Source organism: Mustela lutreola, chromosome 14 (genome assembly GCF_030435805.1).
Source record: "Mustela lutreola isolate mMusLut2 chromosome 14, mMusLut2.pri, whole genome shotgun sequence".
NCBI classification, from domain to species: domain Eukaryota; kingdom Metazoa; phylum Chordata; class Mammalia; order Carnivora; family Mustelidae; genus Mustela; species Mustela lutreola.
In genome coordinates this window covers 62,045,963-62,063,782 of record NC_081303.1, presented here as the reverse complement: position 1 = coordinate 62,063,782, position 17,820 = coordinate 62,045,963, and the positions used below count along the sequence as shown (strand labels likewise).

The 17,820-nt window shown below is 37.2% G+C and overlaps 1 protein-coding gene across 1 annotated transcript in view; it reads left to right on the top strand.

Moving 5' to 3' along the window:
* The window catches only part of GPATCH2 (G-patch domain containing 2), a 172,449-nt gene that overhangs the window by 125,635 nt on the left and 28,994 nt on the right, over positions 1-17,820 (top strand). Inside the window, exon 8 of the mRNA XM_059144925.1 lies at positions 1,293-1,363. Coding sequence (XP_059000908.1) covers positions 1,293-1,363 — 71 coding nt within the window. The remainder of the gene's footprint in view (positions 1-1,292; positions 1,364-17,820) is intronic.

Here is a 17,820-nt window from a genome sequence, read left to right as displayed (position 1 = left end):
ATTCAACAAATGGTTACTGAGCACTAAAACTGTACCAGACACCGTGCTGGACCTTGGAGATGCAAGAATGAATAGGGGAAGCAAAGGGCCGCAGGTGAGCGAGAATGTGGTGCGCACGGCAAGCTAGAAAGTTCAGGATGGCGGGGCTATGTAAATTAGACAAGAGGAGGTTAGTGACCATCACCAGAGGGCAGGTGGGTGGAGAGATTTGTGAAATAGGCTCAGAGGAAGGAGAGTGGCCTTATCACAGTGAGCACTGAGTAATGGACAGAATTGTCCAGTCGCTGTATTGTACACCTGAAACTAACAGAACCTGTGTGTTTACTATACTGGCGTTAAAATCAAAAAGAAAAAAAAAGAAGAAGTAGTAGGAAGGTTAGGTTGGGGTAGGAGGAAACATAATGTAATCAAAGTATGAAGGGCCATGAAAGGCTTGAATAAGATTTAGGGGTTTATCCGCAGAGAGTAAACTAGTTAGTAACTTGTTAGTTACAGGCACAGCTGGGATTAGAACCTAATCTATCTGCATTAGTACTTTCAAGATTTCTACTTTTGTTAGAGTTAATTTCTAATATGCTGTGCATCCTCCTTTTGGCCCAGTCTTATGTATAATTATATTTCTGCATAAATAAGATAAGCCACAGTTTGAGCAAACACATAGTACAGAGTATTGACTACTCGGGTTTTTTTTCTTTCCAATTAGTTACGGCAAAGCCAAGTGTGAAGGGAAGTGGATGGTGAGGCATTTTGAGGAGGCAATCAAATGTATATACATACTTTCTAATTATGTATTTCCAAGCCAATAATTTCTTTGAAAACAAATGTTTTAAGTGTGTTTCTTAACCATGTTAGGCCAGGAGATACAGAGAAAATATTAGATCTTTTATGTCAGCGTAAATGACAAAATCTCAAAAATTCACAGCTGAACGCAATGGTAAAGGCCCTTGGCAAGGGAGGTTATGTGACTTTAACCAAGACTACTCCAGAGAACTCGGATAAAGACTGAGTTCTAGAACCTCCCACCCGGAGCAGTCTCGCTGTCAGGGAAACGTCAGATTGCCAACGCTTGCTCCCAGTTTTGTTACAAGAGTGTCAACGGCATCTCCAGTGAGCCCAGTGGTCTTTCTTGTTAGAGAAACCAGTAGAAGGCAAAAAAAAAAAAAACAAAAAAAAAAACGTTACCGCAAATGCAGGAATGGTGTCACTTTTGGAAGTGGATCACCCTTCCACTTCCAAAATAATACAATGAAACTATTTGTGTTTCTACTACTTTGTCTTAACACTTTGTATAGCATCAGCTTCTGAGAGATAACCGAGCTGAAAGAGGACACAAGAAGAACTGTTCTGTGAAAACAGCCAGCAGGTAAGCCATTCGGATCATTTTTAATTCTGCTCAGTAAGTCATGTGCTCTTTTTCTCCCCATACCAATATGAATGGATGAGTGATAGCTGAGTGGCCTTTGAAGTTGCCGTCTAAAGAGCCAGTGTGAAATATTCCAACCATTGTTTATTAGAGTTAATTTCAGGATTATTAGTAATGAATAGAGAGATACCATTCAGAATGTATTTTTAAATGAGAAGAAAATTTCCGTTTCTCATAACTAATCAATACGAGATCAGGATTTAGAATAATAATTTTAGTTTTCCATTTAAAAAAGTAGAATAAGTCTTTTTCCCCTTAACTTATAGGTACTTAGACCTTATGAGAGAGCAACATGTATATTCTAATAATATATAAATGAGTCTATAGAAAATACACTCATTTTAAGAAGTGCTTCTGGTTCTTACTCATTTTATATTGCTGAGTTGATGTTATTTTTTTCCATTAACAAAGAATTTGTCTCAGTCGGTTGTTTAAGATGTATGTTTTCAAATTTTGCATGTGGTGTTTCTGAAGACTTAATTTTTATTTAGATGAAAATGGTTCTCAGAATATTGATCAGAACTACCACCCTGGGATTTACACTTACTCAATTTTTAACAAGATAACTGACTTCAGATAAATTGCATCCCATGGTTTCCCATTGGTAGGGCGCTAGCTGCTGTGTTTAACTGTCCCAAAGAAACAATAGAGCTTTAAAGTATAATGTTGTGCAAAGTAACCTCAACTGAGAACCCACTAGATCTCTGAAGAAGCGAATATAAATCCTCTCCAAGCATGGCTACCTAATTTAGACAATCAAAAACTGTCAAATGGGGCACCTGGGTGGTTCAGTGGGTTAAGCCTCTGCCTTCAGCTCAGGTCATGGTCTCAGGGTCCTGGGATCAAGCCCTGCATTGGGCTCTCTGTTCAGTGGGGAGCCTGCTTCCCCCTCTCTCTCTGCCTGTCTCTCTGCCTACTTGTGATCTCTCTCGCTCTGTCAAATAAATAAATAAAATATTTTAAATAAAGAAACTGTCAAATAAATAATAAGTTGACCATCAGTGATAGTCAACATAAAACCAATATATTTACCCCTAAGAATGTCAGCTCCTAAGATTATAGCAATATCTGTATAAAATGTATACAGTTTATAAATAACTGTGGATGAAATATTTATACAAATAAAATAAGCAGATAGCAGCTCACTATTGGAATTAATCAGGCAAAATGGAAAAAAAACCATATAATTGTTAGAAATGAGAAATATGATTATTAAAGAGATAATTAGTGAAATGGAGATACGGCCAAAGAAATAGACCAGAATATAGCCTAAAAATACAAGTAGATGGGAGAGTAAGAGAGTCCTTAAGAAACACAGAAAAAAGTCCAAGATATATTTAATCAGAGTCTTTGATGAAGAAGGGCTTAAAACACATGCACACACAATATTTAATGAGATATTGGTTAAGAATCCCCAGTGTGAAAGTTATAGATCTGTACTTACACATACAGAAAGCACAATGGATACTAAGTACAATAAATTTAAAAAAAAAAAAAAAATCCAGGGGTACCTGGATGTCTCAGTCGGTTGGGCATTTGCCTTTGGCTCAGGTCATCATCCCCCCACATACGGCTCCCTACTCAGCAGAATCTGTTTCTCCCTCTTCCTCTGCTTCTCCCCACCATTGTGCTCTCTCTCTCACTTGCTCTCAAATGAATAAATAAAATCTTTAGGAAAGAGAAAAGAAATCCACACCTAGTGGTATAGTGTAATACACCCAAAACAAGAGAAAATCTTAAAAGAATCCAGAAAGAAAGGACAAATTGTCTAGAAAGGAATGGTAGCTATACATCAGATGTCTCTGTAGCAGCAAGGAACCCAGAGCACAGTCGACTCATCTTCAGAGTTGTAAGTTAACAGACAGCCTAGAACTGTGTACCTAGAAAAACATCTTTCCTGGATGAAAGTGAAGTAGGCACATTTTCAGATTTTCACAAACTAAGAACATTTACTATCAACAGACTTTGGCCAGAATTTTTAAAGGATGTGTTTCCAAACAGTGGTCCCCCCCCCCAAAAAAAGTCCGAGATTCAGGAATGATGCAGAGCCAGTAAACTGAAAAAGATGTAGGTAAATGTAAATAACCATTGTTTGTATAAAGTGATAATGATGTGTGATTCATAGGCCTTTTCAAAAGACAATCTAAAATAGTGGACAGCAATAGCATTGGCAAGAAGCAGATGAGTTGTGAAGCATGGGCATGGGACAGGGCCAGTGAGGAGCTAGAGGGAAGGGTTCCAGTGGGGCTGGCAGTGGGATGAGGCTATTTTCATTATCTTGAGGGTGCTGATGGTTGCTCATGTCTATGCCTATGTCAAACTTGTCCAGTTGTACACTTTAACTGTGCACTTTTCTTATGTCAACTACACCTCAATCAAGATCTTCTAAAAAAAATTTGGGGGGGCCACCTGGGTGGCTCAGTCGGTTAAGCATCTGCCTCCAGCTCAGGTCATGATTCTGGGATTCTGGGAGCAAATCCTGCATCAGCCTCCCTGCTCAGCAGGGAGTTTGCTTCTCTCTGCCTCATCCCTCACCCCAACGTGTTCCCTCTCTCTGTGTCTCTCTGTCTCTCTCTCTATCTCTCTCTCAAATAAATAAAATCTTCAAGTAAAAGTCAAAGTCTTTATGTTGACCTTCAAGACCATTTGTGATCTGGCCCAGATCTTTTCGCTTCCTCCTTGACATCTTCTCCCACTTCACTTCTTACTCAACCCTCCTGCACAGTGGCTTCTCTGCTATTCCCCCAGCGCCCAATCCCACTCATGTCTCATGGCCCTTGCACATGCTGTTCGCTCTCACTGTAACTATCTTTATGGCTTGCTTCCTGTTTCCTTCAAGTCTCTCCTCAGTGTAAAAAAGGTTCATTATCCACCAAACCCATCAAACTCTGTCTATTGATCTGTCTTCCTGATTGTCAAAGAGGGACAATCTCTTTAAGCTTCATGAAAGCAGGGTCTTTGCTTTACTCACTAGAGTATCCCCAGTACCATAAACAATGCCTGATACATGGGCAATAAATATCATTTCATAAAATATTTGTAGAATTCATTTAAAATCAATTCTATGCAGTAAAGTGCTTTGTTTGAGTCCTTGTGGCGACCTCTACAGTTAGTGTCTGACTCTAGTCCCCATGTCACTACTTATAGGCTGGGTGATCCTGAGCAAAAGACTTAACTTCTCTGTCCCTCAGTTTACTTATCTGTGAATTGAAAATAGTCAGACCTACTTCATAGCACTGTTAGAAGGGATGAGTTAGTGCCTCTAAGGCATTTAAAATGGAAGAGCTCAAACATTAGCTCTTATTTCAAGGATGGTCTTGTTATTTCCACCTGTGTGTTTTCTCAGCGCTTGTTCAACTTTATTTTTTTATCCTATTTTTCTTCTACCTAGTTTAGAAACTCAAATTATTATTCTATAAGACTTAGGTCAAATATGGCAGCCCCCAGCCCTGTCCTTCCCCATTCTCCAATTTCACCCTCCAGAGGAAACCACTTTCAACCCTTTTAGCCATTTCTTGAGTATCAAGCCAAACTGCATGCTTATATTATGATTTCTTGATGTTCTTACTTTGGTATAACCTACTGACTTCCTGCTGTAGGTCCTGTACATACACACACGCATGCACGCCCCCTTATCTGCATTTTTCTCTTTCTAGTAGCTATCTCTTAATTGTCAGACCAAATCAATATTCATTGTTTGCATTAATGTGATTATGTATGTAAATATTATTCATAGATGTATCACTTTCTTGTTGTCATGGAGATAACTGTCTTGCTTTTCATTTGCTTTGTTTCTGTGTGCCTCACCCCAGTTCATCAACCACCACTACGCAGAAATGTAGTTCCTCTCGATTCTTTTTCTGGGGGGCTTCCCTCTTGGAGCTGTCCGTTTCTCAGATCCTTTCTCAGCTGTGTGCTGTCTGGACCTGCTGCACAGCTCAAGTCCCGTGATCTCTCTTCATGATCATCCTGGGGCTGTACTTCATCTCTCCTACACGGGATTTCCTGTTCCCTGGCCTCCACGATTTTTCCTGAGCTTTCTGAGAAGGAGAACAGTTGTGGTTAAATTTGGGCACTTTGCATATCTGAAAATCTGTTTATTCTAGTCTTACGTTGACTGATTCAGCTGGGAATGGAATTCTGTTGGGAGCCATTTGCCTCGGGACTTCGAATGCATTCCTCCCACAGGGGGAGTTGTCTGTGGTTTCCATTCCCCCCCCCCCGCCACCCCCCTCCCCCCCCGCCACCCCCCCCCCCCCCGCTCTCTTGGGATTTGGATGTTGGAGTGCCCTCACGTGATGCTCCAACTTTCCTTAATGTCCCTTTTATATATTGTTGTCTTCAAAGATTTCTGGGCAGTTTTATCAAAGTGATGTCCCAGACCTTTTATTCACTAAAAAAAATTCTCTTACACTTTTCATTTCCAAGAGCTCACCTTGTTCTATGAACATTCCTTTTGAACAGATATCCTCTGTGTCTTGTTTTGTGGGTACAGTTTATTTTCTTGTGTCTCTAAGGGTAACGTTTGTGTGAGGCACAGGGCAATTCGTGGAGGTGAAGTAAGCACAAGGAGAGAAAGACTTACTCGAGTTTAATTTTTGTTACAAGTTTTATTAAGTGCAAGACAAAAAATTATTCACCTTTCTTATTTAAATGTATTTTTCTGCGTTGCTGTCTTCAAAGCCATTTTCTTTCTAGTATTTTCAATATTGGCTTGACTTTTCTTACCCCCTTCAGGTGAGTGACTGCACTTCCCTTTCTCAACTTGTGGGAAACATAAAGGTTAGAGTAGAGAACTATGATGCATTAAATCAATAAATTTGGGGATCATTTACTCCTGAAACATAGGCAGGTAAGAAAAGATAAATGCACCAATGGTCTGCCGCTGGTGACTCACAGCCGAGCCTCTGAAGCTCTTGGAGACAGCTCGGTCTTCAGGTGGGCGTTTCTCACCGGAGCTCGGCATCATTCTTCCAGCCGGTGGAGGGTATAGTACATGTCACCCTCAGCTCCGTGGGGGAGTTTTCAACACCTCTGTAGCCGGATTTCAGGCCCTTATTTCCCGAGGCCACTAACTATAATGCACTTGGGTAGATTTCCAGATACCCAGTTTATGGCATTTTTCCTTTTTTGCCACACCCACTTCATCCAGGCTCTTCAAATCCGTGCAGGGTGCAGGGGAATTGTGTCTTTTCCAACTCTGAGACTCCTATGTCTAACAGTGCCAAAGAGGTGACAACCTGTGAAAGCCACCTTTAAACAAGCAGCTACTTTGCTAATGACAGTCCGTTCTCTCGGGAACCCTACTTCATCAACAACGGACTATGTTTTTCAAGGGGTCCCATGCTGCTTCCTCTGAAAAGGGCAGGGGGTCCTTTGGATTTCTCTTTTCTTTTCTCTTCTTCCTTCCTTTCTTTCTCTTTTTTCTTCTTTCTTTCTTTCAAATTTTATTTATTTGTCAGAGCATAAGAAAGGGGACAGCAGAGGCCGAGGGAGAAATAGGCTCCCTGTTGAGCAAGGAGCCCAACACAGGACTCAATCCCAGGACCCTGGGATTATGACCTGACTGAGCCAAAGGCAGAGGCTTAATGCCTGAGCCACTCAGGCATCCCCTTTTGACTGATTCTTAACACAGATATAATGTAAACTAATATAAACAAACTCTAATTACAAACAGTGCTGTAATGTCATCTCATTGATCCAAATGGTATTAGTCTTACACATCTTCCTTTTAGTCTGTTGCTGCACTTTTTTTCCCTGGGGGAGCCTTATTATACAGCAGGTGTGTTAGATATTAAGTGGTGTGAAAAATCTTTCAGCCAAATGTTATCCTCTTATATTCATTTTGTGTTGGCCCAAGAATTTGCATTGCACTGCTTGAAGTGGCGTGTTTCCTGTCTTGTATTCATCCGTGTTGCCCATACCTTACTGATTATTCCCATCCGATTCTTCCGTTGGGTTAGTCTATGAGGTTCTCTTTTCTGCCCTCCTTTCATTTCTTCAGAATTCTCTATCCATTTTCCTACTGTGGCGCTTTGTCTTAGGCTTCTTGTGTATTATTTCTCATCTAATATTGAATGAGTATCTCCTTGTGTACTTGAAAGCCTATGAAAACAAATAAAAACTTAGGGAAACACAAAATTATTTCAAGCAATAAATGCATGAAAGCATACTGGATTGTAATTTTTAAAAAACACTTCTTATTACCTATCACTGTCAATATTTAATAATAAACAGGCATAGTTTTTGAGTGGTCATTGCACGTACTAGATTATTAGCCCAAGTTAAACACAACACACACATATTGACACTCACACACTCAGCCAAACCTTCAGGCATTGCATCTGAGTGTTTTATAAAAACAATAGTGACATCTAAATCTATTTCTTCAACCCATATCTTTCTCTTAAATTCCAGACTTTTTTTTTTTTAAGATTTTATTTATTTTTCTGACAGATGGAGATCACAAGTAGGCAGAGAGGCAGACAGGGGATGGGGGTGCGCAAAACAGACTCCCTGCTGAGCAGAGAGCCCAACGTGGGGCTCGATCCCAGGACCCTGAGATCATGACCTGAGCGGAAGGCAGAGGCTTAACCCACTGAACCACCCAGGCGCCCCTTAAATTCCATACTTGATATCCAAATCTTCCACTTTTTTATCTCAGTAGTCAAATATAATTTTATACTTCTCAAAGTTAGGAAGTTCTTTTCCTCTGCCTTCATCTCAAACTCCAATTAAATAATTTCATATTGTTTCTCATGTCATAACCTTTGGTTAGTACCAGAAAGTTCAATATAGTTTCCCAAATTGAAAGGCAGTAAAACTTGCATTAAATGATGCCTGATTCTAAGGGATGTGCCATTCTTGAAAATGTCTTACTTTTTAAAATACCTCTTTATATTTATGATTAGTCCTTACTATTCTAAGAATCCATATAAAAAGATTGATAGTTTGACAAAAATTGACAGCAATTTTATTGAATCATTTAGATCATGTCATGCCTTTCCTTTTAGATCTGGTATTTTTTTTTTAATCTGCTGTTCTTCTTTACTTAAATGAGTTTTGTCATTTACTCTTGGGAGGCAAAAAGGCTAAACCATCCAGCCGTCTGATATGTAATTTGAAATTAAGTAAAAATGCTTTTATTGTTGATGTTATTCAATTGTGTTTAATATTTAAAATGTCTTTTAACATTTTAAATGTAGCTCAGTCGGTTAAGCGTCCACCTTTGGTTCAGGTCCTGGTCTCAGCGTCCTGGGATCCAGCCCTCTGTCCGGCTCCCAGCTCAGCGGGGAGCCTACTGCCCCTCCCCTCCCGTTCATGCTCTCTGTCACTATCTGATCTCTCTCTCTCTCTCTCTCTCAAATAAATAAATAAATAAATAATTTTTTAAAAACTGAGGGAATATAAATTTTAAAAGATAATAATAATAAATAAAATGTCTTTTAAAAACGTGTTATTTCACTTTTACTTAGTTTGTAGTAGCATTACATTTTTCATCTACTTAGTGTCAAACAATTTGATAACCCCTGGATACTGTGTGTTCTGTTTCTTATGTTAGCAATTAATAGTGAGGAAGAAGAAATCAACCTCTTTTTTTTTTTTTGGCTGTCATCTTGCCTATTAGTAGTAAAGAGACTCCTAAAATGAAAAAAAATGACAGTAGATTTCATCACAGAATCAAAACAAATCCCATAATATTGACATACAAACACATTCATGTCAGCCTTCTTCCGTCAGGTTAGAAGAACATTTCTATTTACTTTAATACAGAGCATATTCATTTTTATATGATGATACAAATCATTGTGTTGCAGCTTTAACAAATAAAATTATAGCTGTTTTTTATTTGATCTTCTAAAGATCCAAAGATGTTCAAGGTTTGAGTTTACTTAGTCTTCCGCATAGTGTCATCTGTTACTGGAGAAGGAGATCTAATTTGCAACGGATACAAAACTATTTGTCATTTTGCAGGTTTGCCAAAAATAAATGAAACTATTAATTACTACATTTTTGAGCAGCTGTTAATAAATTGGGACAGGATAACTGTTCATTAGAGTACTGGTTAATGACATGGACTATATTGGTTCAGTGTTGCTTTTCACAGAAATGTATCAACAAGATTAAACCTATTAACAAAAGCAAGTGAAGCTTTATGTAAATTTTTAAGATGAGAAGTTACATACCCTGTGTTAACAATTTGCCATTTTAAAACAAATCCTCCTTTGTCGTATTAAACTAATGATTCAGTACCATAATTTAAAACAACTTATACCACTTAACATTCATGTTTTATATACTTTATGTTTATATGTCCAAAATAATGGCTTGAAACTGCTTTTAAATAGTAATTTTAAAAGTAAAATGTCTAGTGTGTTGTTGTTCTACTTTCTAAACCTAATATTCGCATTAAATTTCATTGTCTTAAAAAAGTTTACCCAATCCTCCAGACAGAAAATATCTTAAAAAAAAGAAAATGTCTTTTAGATTTTTAAATTCATTCATACATATGCATGAATAAAGACATAGAATATATTTACATATTCCCTGTAACATGAATGTATACATTCTATACTTGTTTAATTGGAATACATTTAATTGCATCTGTGTTCTAATTCAAAAAATTTTTAATGGCTTCTAGGTATGGATATTTATAGTAGCGTAATTAGAAATACACCACATATACAACATAAAATGGTTTTTAAGGAATTTAATATATTTTATACTATATGACAAAATTATTATATTAAAAAAAGGAAGTAGTCTCAAATTGCCACTTCTCATGCCTCCTGTCCTTTGGGCATCTAGAAGTTCTGACCTACCTTCCTTGCCAAAATTTTAAACTAACAGTTATAGGGAGTTATTTTAAATCGTGACTGTACTAAATAAAATTTCTTACCAGCCAGTTAGAATTTTGAGAGATTGCTTTTCAGGGTAATATGAATAACCCACACAGACAAAAAAAAAAAAAAAAGGATTTGTCATTTGGAAATATGTAATGTATCCAGTGTGTGGTAATTAAAAAAGCAATCAAGTCCTGGTAAAACATTCATGACAATGTCTTTCTTGAAATCTGGTAGCTCTGTTAGATATTTTCACATGACTAAACGCATGCGCAGCCTCTCCCCTCCAGAACAGTAGTGGAATTTGGCCATGGTCACTAATAATGGAAAATAGCACATGAAAGCCATTCCAGTAAATTTGTCTTGTGGAGTCCATTTCCTTCAGACAGGTGTCTGTTTCACAGCTGGCTCTCTCCAAATTGGTCCTGTGATTAAATGGACGTGGACACAAAAATAACCTTTAATTCCCAGAGATGGCTCCCCTAGGCAGTGATAGAGGTCCACCTGCAGGACCATGTATTAACAGCAGCTGTATCCCACTGCTGGCCCAGGTCATAACTTCATCGGGGGTACATCTTAGGATCTGATCATCTGATGCATATAGGTGCCAGAACACTCCCCAAAACATCAAGCATTCCTCATATATTAGGAAAAGAATTGCTGTAAAAGTTAATGTTTTAAACCAGCAACACAATAAACAATAGCTTCTACTTGATAATTTGTACCTTGCAGCCTGGAGAATAAACCTCGTAAATTCATCAGCCGCATTGACAATGCTTTGAATTTAAAAAATACTATTTTGTGTCCATAGAAAACCGATTATACGAACTCTTGAACTTTGACATATGTAACTGCTCATAATATAACGGGGATCATCCTGTAGTCTAAAACAGTTACTGCATATATAAATAGTGGCTATATAAGCATAAATTATGTAATAATTTATAAAACTTTTCAAATATTAAACACTTAATTGTCACTTGTTGTAGTTGATTTTAATTACCTTTCAATTAGGAGGCAATTTAAAAATAAATCTAAAAATCACAAAATGATGTCTCGTAGAGTTAGAGCTATGTTTTTAAAAGAATCCACTTCTTTATAATCAGAATTTTTCCTTGCCCTTTCTCTTCAGAAATATTTTCCATCACTCTGTAGTGATTTGTTTGTATACCAAGATATTGTTGGGAATTTACTTTGTTTATTTCATATACTTCTGATCAATTCCAACTCATGCCCAATTATATTACACTAAATTAACATAATTCAACAGATGTTGATATTTAAATGTTTTCTGGCATTCAAATCTTGGACAGCTGTCTTTGAGCTTGGGGAAAAGGCAAACATTTAGAGTTAAATGCTGAACATATGCTTAAATTACTAATTAGAAAGATGGAATGAAAACTATGCATTATCCTTTCTAAGGACAATAAACCTCAGATAGGGATTTCTGTGATCTTTTTACATCAAGTTACAGTCCAGAGGTGTACTCAGACTAAAAAACATCAGACTCCATGGATAACTTAATTTAATTTCAAGTTTGATCACTTAAAAATTATGGAAAGTGTCACTAGGATTTGAACATCTAAAATGACTTCATACTGGCAGTTTTAAGAGTTGAAAAGATGCTTTTCACTTACAATGTCAGGATGGTAAAAGCAGTTTTTAACAATATTTTATTGTGGAAAATCTATCATATGCAGAAATACAGAGAAAAATATAAACTCAGTATGTCTCAGCTGGCTTAGATCAGGGTATGGCCAACCTAGTTTCATGTGTATCCACACCCAGCCCTTCTTCCAAACCCAAAGCCCATCTACCATATTACTTCAACTGAAACTAACAGTGTGTTCTAAAAAATAATAGCCTCTTTTTTTTTTTTAATATTTTATTTATTTATTTGACAGAGATCACAAGTAGGCAGAGAGGCAGGCAGAGAGAGAGGAGGAAGCAGGCTCCCTGCTGAGCAGAGAGCCCGATGCAGGGCTCGATCCCAGGACCCTGGGATCATGACCTGAGCCGAAGGCAGAGACTTTAACCTACTGAGCTACCCAGGCGCCCCAATAATAGCCTCTCAAAAAAAAAAAAAAAAAAGGAGAAGAAGAAGAAGAAGCCACAGTACCATTACCATATCTATTAAAAGAGCAATCATTTGTTAATACATGTTATTTCTTAACATATGCTAATATATACGATTGATACTCACATTTCTTCAGTTATTTTGTAATGTTTTATTTTATACGTTGTTTGGATTTGGATCCAAATGAGATCTGTCTCTTATAATGGGTTGACATACATCTCTTTAAAAATGTTCCCTTTAATTTATAAATATGCCCTCCCCAGCCTTTGGTTCTCCTTGAAAGTTTTTGATTGCAGAAATCAGATTGTTTGTTCTATGAAGTTTGTCACCTCCGAGAAATGTTGCTGATTTTACCCTACTGTGTCATTGCACATACTCCTCTTGTCCCTCCCTCCTGTAATTGGTATTTAAATCTAGAGAATTGATTTAGGTTCAGGTTGTTTTGTTTGCTTTGTTTTGCTTTGTTTGGGCCAAGACTGTTTCAGAGATGGTATCTTCTATTTTTCTCACTTCCGTGTCTCTTTCTGTGATTGGTTAGCCATAATGATCCCAGATTCATTGAATAAGGGTTACAGAATGGTGATATGTTAATTCTGTCATTCAAATTTTGCTTATTGGTTGGATTACTTCCGTTAAAAATATTTCCCACGGGGCACCTGGGTGGCTCAGTGGGTTAAAGACTCTGCCTTCTGCCAGGGTCCTGGGCTCTCTGCTCAGCGGGGAACTTGCTTCCTCCTCTCTCTCTGCCTGCCTCTCTGCCTACTTGTGATCTTTGTCTGAAAATAAATGAATAAAAATCTTTAAAAATAAAATTTTAAAAAATCCTCCTCTTCAGCTACTTGATTACTACAAGGCACAGATCATGTAGGAAAAGAGAGAGAAATACTTGATCACTTCCCTTGGTTATCAGTTTTCAAAATTAATTGGTTCTTTACATTTTCCAGAGATGAACAGTGAAACTAGATTCTATTTTTTCTTTAACTCATTTATTTTAAACATATTTGATTTTTTCAGTTCTTTAGTTATTATTCTAATGGTGTTAAAATTGGCCCATCTTTGGGCAATGGAAGGTTGTTTATATAGGCTCTTGAATCTGTTTCCTTTCTAGTGGATTTTCTTTGCTTTCTTCCTTGCCATCTGGTATGTTTACTTTTTCAAGGCTACCTTGTACCTTTTCTAGCCTAGACTACGAATCTGCCATGTCTTTAAGAAGGGAAGTAGCTTCAGAAACTACAATCTGGATGTTAGAGCTATAATGATTTCTAGCCCTTTTTAATGGAATGCATTAGGATTTTTTTTTTTTTAAACATGTTGGCTCACTCGAATAGTCTTGACTCAAATTCAAGACTTCGGTATTTTTGTACTTTCCATTATTGATTATAATCTCTTTTTTCAACATTGAAAATACTACCTCTCAATGACACCATATAGTTAACAGCTGTCCCTTGAACAATGTGGGAAGGTTAGAAGCACCCACCCACACCCCATGTGGTCAGAATTTCTTTGGTGACTCTTTACTCCCCGAAAACCTACTGATGGCCTACTGTTGACCAGAAGCCTTACTGAACATAAACAGTTGATTAATGCATACTTTCTGTGCTATATGTATTATATGTATATAATATATAATGTAATATATAATATGTGTATGTAATATATAATATTATATAATATATATATAATATATATGTAATATACATGTATGTATATTGTATTCCTACAACATATTCCTACAACAATGTAAGCTAAAGAAAAAATATTAAGAAAATAATAAGGAAGAGGCACCTGCATCTCAGTAGTTGAGTGTCCAACTCTTGGTTTCGGCTCAGGTCATCATCTCAGGGTCATGTCCTCAGGGGTCATGAGATCAAGCCCCGAGTGGGGGCTCCACACTCAGTGCAGAGTTTGCTTGAGGTTCTTTCTCCCTCCTCCTCCCTTTTCTTCTGCCCGTCTCTCTGCTCACATTCTCTCACACTCTTCCTCTCACTAAAATAAAGTCTTTTTAAAAAATCATAAGGATGAGAAAATACATTGATAGTACTGTACTGTATTTATTGGAAAAATTCCTTGTATAAGTGGACCTGTGTCGTTCAAACCCATGTTCAAGGGTGAGCAGTATTCCTTTTATCTAACCAGTCATACACAGAGCAGTCTCAGAATCACCTTATCATCATGACCATCAAATAAAATAATTTTTAAGAACAGCCTAAAATTTTCCCTTTCCCTATTTGTTTTATAATTCTTATATATTTCACAAGGAATATGTAGTCAATCCCTGTGTGTAGTCAATTTCAAGCCCCTTGAGGGACCCCTGGGTGGCTCAGTCAGTTAAGTGTTTGCCTTTGGCTCAGGTCATGATCCAAGGGTCCTGGGATGGAGCCTGCTCAGCAGGGAATCTGCCTCTCTCTCTCTTTCTCTCTGTCTGCCCTCCCCACTGCTTTGTTTTTCTCTCTCTCTCTTAAGTAAATAAATAAAATCTTTTTAAAACTAAGTAAAGTCACTTAAAATAGTTCCTAAGTATAGATATACCAATTTGTAATTAGGTTCTTTAGTTTCATTTTAATATTCAGAGACTTCTCTTTAAAAATATATTTAATTTTGTTATATAATGACATAAACATCATTATAGGTTCTATAATCAAATCTCCACCAAAAAAAAAAATCATTTTCAAAGAGGTCTAACCTCTATCCTGTCCCCTCAACGGGGGGCTGGTAGCTGTTGTTCTGTTTTGTTCTATTTATGGTTTATCCTTCTGTTGGCTTTTTTTTTTTTTTTTTTTCTATTTTAGAATAAGCAGCTCTATCTTTCTTCCTTTCTGTGTTTCCTTTTCCTTGCTGTTACTTGCACTCTGGTATAACATTTTACATTTCAGAAGACTTTTATTTTTTCTAATAATTACCTTTGCATTAATACTTTGGGCAGGAGAGGCTGTTTGCTATTGGTTCCCTGTTGGGACCTATCCTGAAGTCAGCTAGTAACCTCTTTTGCCCTTCTCATTCCTCTCCCAAGCACTGGATGTAAAGTCGATGATACTCTGCTAATATCTGTAGGCCAGTCAGCAAACTCATTCCATCTTCTATATACTTTTCATTTCTCTCCCTTTATGATACGTGTACTCTGTATACATTCTTGGAGGCATGAACCATCCATCCTATGCTGTCTTCTTCATTTCAGTTCTAGTTTTGGTTCTAGCTCCGTTCATTTGGTATAAATTTGGCAAATAAATATAATGATCTCCATCACATCTGCAGTCAGTGTTTCTCTGTTCTTTTTGTTTTCCTCTGAAAGGGCTCGTGGAACAGTGTTCCTTGACTTCCATGACCTGTACATGTCAAGGTCACTTTGGCCAGATTTACAACCCCTAGCTCCTGTCTTCTTTCCTCAATAAATAGGTTCCTGCATTGTCTGTATAAAACATTTGTTTTCAGTGTCTGCTGGAGTCTGGTTTCCTTTCATGTTTCAGTGGCTTATTTTTGCCTGGATGCTCAATGATATTTTCTTTCTCCTTAAAGCCTGAGAGCTACAATAGACTGTATTCTGGTATGGTCATTCAAGGTATTTTTTCCCCAAGGACGAAGTATGCTCTTTCTGAAGGTAGTTGTTATTATTTTGGAATAAATTTTAAGATTTTCTCCAGTTACAGATTTTCATATTTATATTATTTCATTGCTTTGGTTTTGCTTCAAAAGTTTCTCTTATACATATACTGGATCTTTTTTGCCTGTCTTTTGTAGTATCACTTATATGATCCTTTTTCTCTCTTCTTTTATTTTGGATGTTTTTATACTTTGCAGCCTGTGTTTCATTACCTTCTATTCTCCTCCATCCTCTTTATTCTCTTATATTTTAGTCTAGTTTCATTTCTGGAATTTTTTTTTAACTTCCTTTCTAATTGTTTTCTGGATGCTATCATCTCTCTTTGGCTAGCTGTTGTTGGGGGGTTCGGGTTATGCTGTATAGATTCAGAAACAAGAGTGCCACTGCCACCATATTCCCAGAATATTCCAGGAATTCTTCATAACCTGCTTATTTTTAAGAGTGGAAATAAGTGATTAGAGCAATACATGGTCAGGGCTGCATTTCTGTACTGTTAGATCTAGTGTGTCATGATTTTCTAGTCTTCTAGTATAGTAATGTCTATGTTTCTTTTAACAATGATGCTTCATACACTACTTCCACACACCTTTAAGGACTTTTTTTTACCAAGTGTATAAAAGCCACTAGTCTAGGTGATGTGTTTGGAACCCACATACCGTGTACAATCTCTGCATTCTGGAATCTTATATCCTCCTACTCAGGAAAACCTGGACTCCATCCATGGTTCATTTTAGCCTCTCACTCTTATGCCCTTCATTTAGTCTCCATAAAATAGCCAGAAAGACATATGGAAAACCCAAATCTATTTGTGTGTACTTAAAAATTCTTAATGGCTCCTTGTGCACTGTTCCTGGGTTGTAAATTGGTATACAACTATGGAAAACACAGTATGGAAGATCCTCAAAAAAATCAAAACAGGACTATCATATGATCCAGCAAGTTCATTTCTGGGAATATATCCAAAAGAAATAAAAAGACTAACTCCAAAAGATATCTGCACCCCCATATTCATTGAAAGATTTTTTACACTAGCCAAGACATGGAAACAACCTAAGTACCCATCAGTGGATAAATGGATCAAGATGCTCTGTGTGTGTGTGTGTGTGTGTGTGTGTGTGTGTGTAATGGATTATTTAGCCATAGGGGAGGAAAAAAGAGCAAATCTTACTATCATTTGAGACAACATGGATGGACCTTCAAGGTATTATGCTAATTGAAATAAACAGAGAAAATACTTTATGATCTCACTTAAATGTGAATTTAAAAAGAGGGGAAAAAATTCAGATTTATAGTTACCAAAGAGGGTGGGGAAGGGGAAATTGGAAGAAGGTGGTCAAAAGATAACAAGCTTCCAGTTATAAGATAAATAAGTACTCGGGATGGAAGGTACTGCATGATGACCATAGTTAACTCAGCTATATGACACATAGGGAAGTTGTTAAGAGAGTAACCTACCAATCTCATCACAAGGAGAAAAGTTTTTTTTTCCTTTTCTCTTTCTTTCTTTGTTTTCTTTTTATTGTAACTATATGAAAAGAGAGATGTTAGCTCAACCTACTGTAATCACTTTGGAATGTACGTAAATCAAACCATCATTTTGTACACCTTAAACTAATACAGGTATGTATGTCAGTTATTTTTCAATAAAACTGTAAAAAAAACAAACAAACAAATAGATGGAAACACACAAACACATAAATTATTAATGGCTTCCCATTGCCTTTAGGATCAAGTCCTAAATGTGGCTTGCAAGGTCTTTCTTGGTCTACCCCTCTTGACGATTCCAGCCTCACCTCCAAATACTTCCTTCCTTGAATGCTATAAACCAGCTGCAATGAGCTTGTTTTCGTTCTTCAGATAAACTCTGCCCTCTCTGCAG